The sequence below is a fragment of the Semicossyphus pulcher genome, unplaced genomic scaffold (assembly GCF_022749685.1).
Source record: "Semicossyphus pulcher isolate SPU_LCO1_2020_fin unplaced genomic scaffold, fSemPul1.0.p SCAF_16, whole genome shotgun sequence".
Classification (NCBI taxonomy): domain Eukaryota; kingdom Metazoa; phylum Chordata; class Actinopteri; order Labriformes; family Labridae; genus Semicossyphus; species Semicossyphus pulcher.
In genome coordinates, this window is record NW_027211670.1 from 9,076,946 (window position 1) to 9,085,306 (window position 8,361).

The following is an 8,361-nucleotide window of genomic DNA, read 5'->3' on the forward strand; positions in this document are numbered from 1 at the left end:
GGGGCGCAGTTTACTTGTAGGTGGAGTACAATTCGACCCCTGCCCTTCTGTCGTAATCCGTTCCTTCCCTGACAACCCTCACGTTTTCCCACTGTGACCTCAGACTGTCGTTGAACCAATGCACGCCTCCTAGCATTAGCTTTAATGAAAGCCGGTGTGAAATCATAAGAAATATATTACACTTTCTGTTATCTTCTACATTTTGTTTTCTAGCGACTTGTTCGCCGCGCGCACAGTTGTTCTAAACCGACAGAGACACGAGCGGGCGAGCAGGAGACATGGCCGCAATCGAGGAGCTTTCTCCAGCTGCGGGCCCGGTATCTACCCGGCCTCCCGAGGACGAGATTGACGACGATGAAGATGAGGATGTATGTGGCTAGTCATTGTGGGGTACTTCTGAAATGTAGATTGAAACAAAACATTAGTCGCACTGTCTTCTTTCCATATGTCACTTGCATGGCTAAACAATACTAGCTAACATAGCTGTATCATGGCTAACTATCTAGCTAGCTAGCCAGCTGCCTGAAGTGAATCTCTATGTCAAATTGTCTCAATTACAAGCATACAATTATTTAAGTGTTTGAATTTATTATTTTGTCTGTCTTATCTTACATTATTTAAATACTAATTGCTAATGGTGCTAAGGACCATTTCTCACTTTAACATCAACCTTGGGCAAACTGAATTTACCAAATTGAAGTACTTGTGTACCTGTTTTTCTCTCTCGCTATGTATCAGTTCATGAGATATGCTTACTTTACTCTGTCTTTTGCACTAAAGTTTCATGTCACTCACACTCTTGTACAGCTGGATGAGACACTGATGGAGAGGTTGTGGGGCCTGACAGAAATGTTTCCTGACACGGTTCGCACTGCCGCTGAGATGTCTGCACAATGCTCTGTCTCATTGGCCAAGAAGTTTTACAGGTACATCCCTTGAGTGTTTTCCGAACCCCTTATCATTTTATTGTATTAAATTTAAATTTGTTTAATTGGTAGTGTGTAATTGTAGCTCAGGATATCAACAGATTAACTGGGTGGGTTTAATCCCAGCAGCAGCCATTAATCCTTTCTAGATTGTTTTTTTCTAGAGCTAGACTCTTCGAAAATGGTTACTCATTGTGTAGAGTTTAGGCTAATCTAAGACATTAAAGACATAATCTCGAAGATTTTCATTTAAATAAATGTCTGTTAAATCGCTTGTAACTATCGCCGAATGAGGTAACACAATGGTGATTGAGCCTATGGCCCACTGATGAAAGCCTTAGCAACTGAGAACTTCGAGATAAGCACTTTAAATTTCTCGGTCTAACTCTTAAACTTATCATCTTATTAACTTGTTTCAGTTTTTCCCGCTCGGCACTCTGGGTGGGTACTACCTCCTTCATGATCCTGGTTCTGCCTGTTGTGTTTGAGACGGAGAGACTACAGCTGGAGCAGCAGCAGCTACAACAGCAGAGACAAGTGAGTGTCCATCTGATGGAGCAGACATGGGAGGCATTTCATGTCCCACAAGATGATTTCTTATTGGGAACAATCACAAAAACTTAACAGGGAACGGAAAGCAAAATGCATTGAGGAGTGAGGAGGTATGAAGGGGGAAAAAAAGCTGTATGTGACAATATGGATGATTGTCTCTTTCCCTTCTAGATCCTTTTGGGGCCCAACACTGGAATGTCTGGTGGGATGCCGGGCATGATGCCTCCTGCACCTGGCAAGATGTAAGAGACCGTGAAGGGCCAACATGAACCTGGAATCTGCTGCTAGCGATGCAGTGCAGCTGGCCGCAAGGAGAGACAGAGAGACCGTGGAGAAGAGCAAAGAACTGCAGTAAAATGTGAAAGAAGAAAAAGCTGTATGTCAACAGCTCAACATTATGCTCACTCCAACACACTGGATTGGCTATTGGGATTGGAGAAGGAGAGTGTGATGCGTTTCTAACACTTCTCCCTCGCTGTCTCTCCTTCCTCAAACATCATGCAAAGACTTATTCCCAGAAGCACGGCTTCTGTTTTTCTTTTCTTTTAAAAAAAATACATACTTATATCAACATATACAGTATAATGTGATCTTTAGGGGATAGCAGGTACAGCTGGATTAAGTGAATCTGGAGGTTATCAATTATTGGTCTTGGTGTATGCAGTCCAAAAAATGTGTACAATATGTTGGCTGTTTTGTCCATCATATCCATAACACCCTTTGAGGATCATGTCTGTCTTTACAAATATCACTGTTCACCAATGTACCATGGATGTACATTATGTAAGATAACCATGCCTCTCACTCTAAACCGGCCACACTTACTAGTTGAATTATTTCTTTGCTTTTAAACAATGGATCATAAAGTGCAACAACAGAGATTTCATGCTGTTCAATTATTAAAAGATTGTTGTATACTTTTCCATTGATAGCATCTGAAATAAAAATACTTTTTCATTTCAGACAAGAAAAATGTTTCTGGACATATGTGGCTGTGGTGGTTGATGCTAAATGTCTCAATATAAGTCTGACATGTCCAGTCCTAAGGGAAAGTTGCTCTGTTTTCACACGTGTCAATAGAGCATCTTGTCTCTGTTCAGTAAGCAATTCCATGTCTCTGTATTTTCTTCAACACAGCTGCAGAAATTAAAACACCAAACTAAATCTAAAGTCAAGTGTTTACTTTTACCATTTTGTCTGTGTGATTTCACCAACGAAAGCCATTAAAACCTGACCATAAAGCAAAAAGTATCAGCTTAAGAATGATTTTATTTATAAAGGCTTTAACAATTGAGCAATGAAATGACTAATATATATTTCGATATTTCACAGCATTCATACGATTTTAACATTGCAAAGAGGCAATAATGTTAATGATTACCTGAGAGATTGAATCGAAATGTAACAGCCATGTTCAACTTTGTTGATTACATCTATGCCTTTCCTTAATGTCTGCAGTGATGATGCTGTACATTTTTTTCGCACATACTACTTTACCAAGCCCACATGTCAATGCAAAACACCACAAATTAGTATAAACCATTTCAATAATACCGCAGACATATATCGAATAATACTGATACAAAGCGAAAAAGACTATAAAAAGCGTCTTCCACTGTCCAATGATGCGTTCGCTGCTTTTTCTTCAGCTCGTAGTCCTATGTGCTGCAAGGGGAATGCTCTCCCTTTGGGTCACAGCAGAAAATAAAAAGCCGTTTTAAAAACTCAAATCTGCTAAAAAAAAACCCCAACACGTTCATATTTCTTTATAATAAAGCGAAACAATGCCGCAAGCTCTTAAAAGCATCACATTAAGAACAAGTTGGGTCAGTCATGTTTAGCCAATGTCAATACGCCCCTGGTTTGTAATTGATAAATTCCGACTGCACATGAATATGGCATAAATCGCGAATTCCCGCCAGTTGCTCCGCGCGAGCTGCTTCACGAGCCAAATATCACTCTATTTAAAAGTACATTTTGTTAGTCAGTGTCTCTTTATTCTTGCATTTTTAGTTGATATTGTTAGACAAGCTTATTACAGTCTTTTTCAGTGTTGTAACTGAGCCGAGTAAAAGACCAGAGTGTAACATAAAAGCTAACTTTTATAGCTAAGTCAGCAGTTTACTTAGAGTGGTTAATGTTAGCTAACTTGGGCAAAGATTCTTGACGATTCACAGGACCCGAACAAGGAAAATCAATTAGATTCTTTACGTTAAACCTACATTATTTTGACAATGAAAGCTTTAGAGGACCAGGTTGTTGAAGAGAATACTGGTTACCAGGACGACGAGGTAAGAAACCAACATTATAGTTGACCATTGTTTAATCTTTGCTAATTTACAAAGGCTATGACCTGAAATTCCCCACAACTATAATATTAAAACCTTTGAGAAGTTGTAATCAATATTATTTATGAACCCTCAAACTTCAGCGTTGCAGGAGGACTGTCCACATATTTCATATAAGCAATTTTATTCATAACAGCTATTCAGGAATTTTAAAAAAGTACAAAAACCATGTGACAGATTATTATTTAAAATTAGTTAAACTCTTCTCTTCATCAAGTATACTCCACTGCAACTACCTCATGTATATATTTTTTCTCTGAACTGAACAGGAGTCCTTCTTCCAAGACATTGACCTGCTACAGAAACATGGGATTGTGAGTAATAAGTAGGGCTGAAACATACTCTGAGTTTTCTATCAGATCAGAAGTCAGCTGTCGATGTGATTATCTCTCTACCCCTCCCCGTCTATGATCACAGAATGTGGCGGACATCAAAAAGCTAAAGTCAGTGGGTATCTGCACTGTGAAGGGGATCCAGATGACCACTCGCAAGGCTTTGTGCAACATTAAGGGCCTGTCAGAGGCAAAAGTAGAAAAAATCAAGGAGGCTGCTGGGAAAATGCTGGTAAATGGATTTTTCTACTTTGACTTTCAAGTCATTCATCAACTTTGCCACTTTATTCTCATGGCCTTAAGACTGAATCAGTCTTAAGTCTTATCAGTCTTATCAAAAATATAACAACACAGAGCATAATTAGATAATTTCCTTTACATTGTAGAATGTTGGTTTCCAGACCGCCTTTGAGTACAGTACGAGGAGGAAGCAGGTGTTCCACATCACAACTGGGAGCCAGGAGTTTGAGTTAAGATTTATAAGTTATATGAAGGTTTAATAATAGTTCATTAGCATTACTTATATTCAAACTTTATAGCACAGATATTACAACATATATCTTTTGTCTCTGCAGTAAACTTCTGGGTGGAGGTATAGAAAGTATGGCTATCACAGAGGCCTTTGGGGGTGAGAAGTCTTCCTTTAGTTTAATAAACTGTATGATTAGACTGTTGAAATATCATTTCAACAGTTCTGAGCAATGCCTAAACACTCCCTACATTGTGTCATCCCTACAGAGTTCCGCACAGGGAAAACACAGCTGTCTCACACACTGTGTGGTGAGTAAGGAGTCATTTGAATATGGCTAAACAAGGACTATAACAAAAAATCTGTGTTTCTTCTGTCCAGTCACTGCTCAGCTTCCAGGCGAGGACGGCTACTCAGGCGGGAAAATCATCTTCATAGACACAGAGAACACCTTGTATCCTCACAATGATGGCAACAACCACACAAACACCACACTATACATGACTCCCACCATGTATGAGTTTGATAACATTTTTCAGAGATATTTGTTCCATGGGTGTGACTACAGTGTCTTCCCATGCGTGTATCAGTGTGTTTTCTTCTTGTTATGGTTCCACATTATCCTTGACCTACACCTGCCTGGTTCTAGTCGTCCAGACAGACTGAGAGACATCGCCGACCGGTTTAATGTGGACCACGATGCTGTGCTGGACAACGTGCTTTACGCCCGGGCCTACACTAGTATGAACATACAGTTTGGACAAGAGCATTTTAAACACAATTGTATTGAGACACTTTCAGGTTGAGGTTATAATATTTTGCTGTGATGTGTCGCCTTCAGGTGAACACCAGATGGAGCTGTTGGACTTTGTAGCAGCCAAATTTCATGAGGAAGGAGGAGTCTTCAAACTGTTGGTGCATAAACAATTAACATATTTATCATCTATTTGTCATACCCCCCTTTATTTAAGGAATAAAGTTCATTTAAAAAGAATGATCACTTTTTGTTTATTCTTTAAAGGGGTAAAAGTGTTCAACAATATGCATGCATTTTAAAAGAAGAGATTTCTTCCATGAATACTCAACCTGTCTGTTCCTTGCTCTTTCCTGATGTTAGATCATCGACTCCATCATGGCTCTGTTCAGAGTAGACTTTTCTGGTCGGGGTGAGCTGGCTGAGCGGCAGCAGAAACTGGCCCAGATGCTCTCCAGGTTGCAGAAGATATCAGAAGGTGGGAACCAGGAGTGTGCTTATGCACATTTGTGAAAAAGCCACAAACGTCAGCCATATCTTATCTGGCGTATACACATGTCGGCCTCATAGTGTTATAGAGTAATGTTTAGGATTTCCAAGTGTGTCTCATAAGAGTTCATTTATATTTTTCTTAGAGTACAACGTGGCCGTGTTTGTCACCAACCAAATGACAGCTGATCCCGGAGCAGGAATGACGTAAGATGAAAAATTCCTTTATTCCGAATGACTTACACAGTTTTTTGTGTCAAAGATCCAGTTTTTGTTCCCGACTCATTTGATGCGACATATTTTGAAGCTTTGATGAGATGTGTTTCTTAGGGCGCATTCACACCTACAGTCCGTTTGTTAGATCCGAATCAAAGACCGAAATGTTGCATTTTGCCTAAAGTTCGGTTTGTGTTCACACGGCAGCTTTTAACGGCGGTACAAAAGTTTTGATGCACGAGGAAACTGCTTTCTGATTGGTCAGAATTTCAACCTTGGTAAATTCCCTGAAGTAAACAGGGAGAGCACACTCCTCAATCACACTCAACACGATCAGGGACTTTAATGTCTTGTCTTTTATCTTCCTCTTTAGTTTTTCACTGAACAGTTTGAATATCTCCGTGTTCTCGTGCGTTTCAACAAGCATTTGTGAAATTGTTTGGTCAGCCCACATTTCTATTTCCTCCTACGTCCTCACGAGAATCAAACTGGACCGTGGTTCGCTTGGAAACTGACCGAGACCCGTCTTTTCTAGCGGACCATGATTCCAGCGTTCACGCCAAACTAACCGACCCGCACGGACGGGACAAACGCTCCAGGTTTCTGTTCAATCAAACTAAACATGGCTGGTGTGAACCCGCCCTTATTATCCATCCCCGTTCTAGGTTTCAAGCTGATCCCAAGAAGCCAATTGGTGGGCATATCCTGGCCCACGCCTCCACCACTCGCATCAGCTTGAGGAAGGGGCGTGGAGAGATGAGAATTGCCAAGATATTTGACAGGTTATTATCGTTTTTCTTTATATTGAAGTTGCAGATTTTTTGAGTCAGTCCATCATGAAACAATTTATTATCTAGAATTATACCACAAAGCAAAAAGGGACTTTCCTGCCTTTAAGACTTCTACAATTATTGTGAAAGTCAGCAGTAACAGAAAGTTTTACTTCCTGTTTCCATGTTGCTGAATGACATAAGCATCAGCTAAAAAATAATGAAGTGTAATTTTCCATATCCGGATAGATTTGATTTCACAACAAGGTCTTCTGCCTATCTTGTAATTTTTATTTTGTCATATCACGAAGCCTGAGCCCTGTGTGCGTGCAGAAGTGGTAAAAAATGTTCTAGTCTGAGCTTGAACAGAAATACAAGGGTTTTCTTAAACTTGATGTTAAGGACTTAAATCCGACCCAGACTTGAGCTTCAGTTTGGACAATAAAAGCATTTGGTCCTCACATTTACCTTTTTATCCTCCTCTTCCTGACATCCTCTAGTCCTGACATGCCTGAGAACGAGGCAACGTTTGCCATCTCTGCTGGAGGAGTTACTGATGCCAAAGAGTGACGGATAAAAGGAAGACAGACAACCATGTTAGCACAGCTCGTTGTTTCTGTCTGTTTTAGGTTATTTATGATATTGTTAATGAATTTATTTATTGTGTTCAAAAAGTAATATAACCTCTTAAAGTAATATGGCATTAGATACTTGAAATGTATTTATTCTATTTATTTGCTGGTATTTTCGTAGTGTTTCCTGTGTTTCAGAGAAAAATAAACACATAAAAAGACAACAGTTTCTCTTTTTGTTTATCCTGACGACAGAGAGATTACTCAAACTACACCCGGAGATAGAGAGGAATGCAACGTAAGTGGGAACGTGGTACAGAATGTAAATGATAGGACTGTAATATTAATGTGAACAGGTCACTAATAATGGGTACAAACGTCACCATAGGAACATCTGTAAAGAAGTGTTGAAGTGATAAGGTTAAAGAGCTACCTGTTGCTGTGAGTTTGTGACCAGATTTCAGAAATAAAAAACAGGGAAATTCTCCTGTTCTGTGGTAGAACAGTCAATGTTAGTATCAACAAAATAATAAGTTTGATTATGGCAACTGTTAAAATTGAGTACTTACTAAGTAACATCAATTCAATGATGCATCTCGATAGCCGTATTTACCAACTGGAAGAAGAAGAGCAGGAAAACTGTCAGAAATAGTGAGAAATTAAGCTGATTGAACTAAAACACCTGAATGAAAGTGAGATAGTTAAACTTAAAGCTCAGCTTTAGTTGCTTCACTTTAACTTTGGAGTATCAGACTCTAAACTTTGGTCAGTTTCACACGATAATGATGTTAAGCTGGTATTAAGCTTTTTGTGTTCTGACCGTATTAGGTTCTCAAATTAAAGAAACTTTGAGACAATGAAGTAGATTTGAAGGTTTATTTTCCATCCAAACCATGTTTCTTGTTACAAACCAGGCTTACAGTTTCAGGAACA

The 8,361-nt window shown here is 39.4% G+C and overlaps 2 protein-coding genes across 3 annotated transcripts; both read left to right on the plus strand.

Annotated features, from left to right (window-relative positions):
* The first annotated feature begins 85 nt into the window (after positions 1–85).
* Positions 86–2,715, plus strand: tomm22 (translocase of outer mitochondrial membrane 22 homolog (yeast)). Its single transcript, XM_069664801.1, has 4 exons — positions 86–368; positions 808–926; positions 1,346–1,463; positions 1,650–2,715. Exons 1-4 carry the CDS (start codon positions 279–281, stop codon positions 1,722–1,724), a joined length of 402 nt encoding a protein of 133 aa, XP_069520902.1. The 5' UTR covers positions 86–278; the 3' UTR covers positions 1,725–2,715.
* A 997-nt stretch (positions 2,716–3,712) lies between these two features.
* On the plus strand, positions 3,713–7,426 carry dmc1 (DNA meiotic recombinase 1). 2 transcript variants are annotated; one of them, XM_069664729.1, is made up of 13 exons: positions 3,713–3,769; positions 4,096–4,140; positions 4,244–4,390; positions 4,545–4,627; positions 4,734–4,786; positions 4,897–4,938; positions 5,009–5,081; positions 5,277–5,368; positions 5,469–5,542; positions 5,745–5,859; positions 6,017–6,077; positions 6,752–6,868; positions 7,357–7,426. In XM_069664729.1, exons 1-13 carry the CDS (start codon positions 3,713–3,715, stop codon positions 7,424–7,426), a joined length of 1,029 nt encoding a protein of 342 aa, XP_069520830.1. The 2 variants fall into 2 exon arrangements, with proteins under 2 accessions (XP_069520830.1, XP_069520831.1); XM_069664730.1 differs by lacking the exons at positions 5,009–5,081; positions 5,277–5,368.
* The last annotated feature ends 935 nt before the right edge of the window (positions 7,427–8,361 follow it).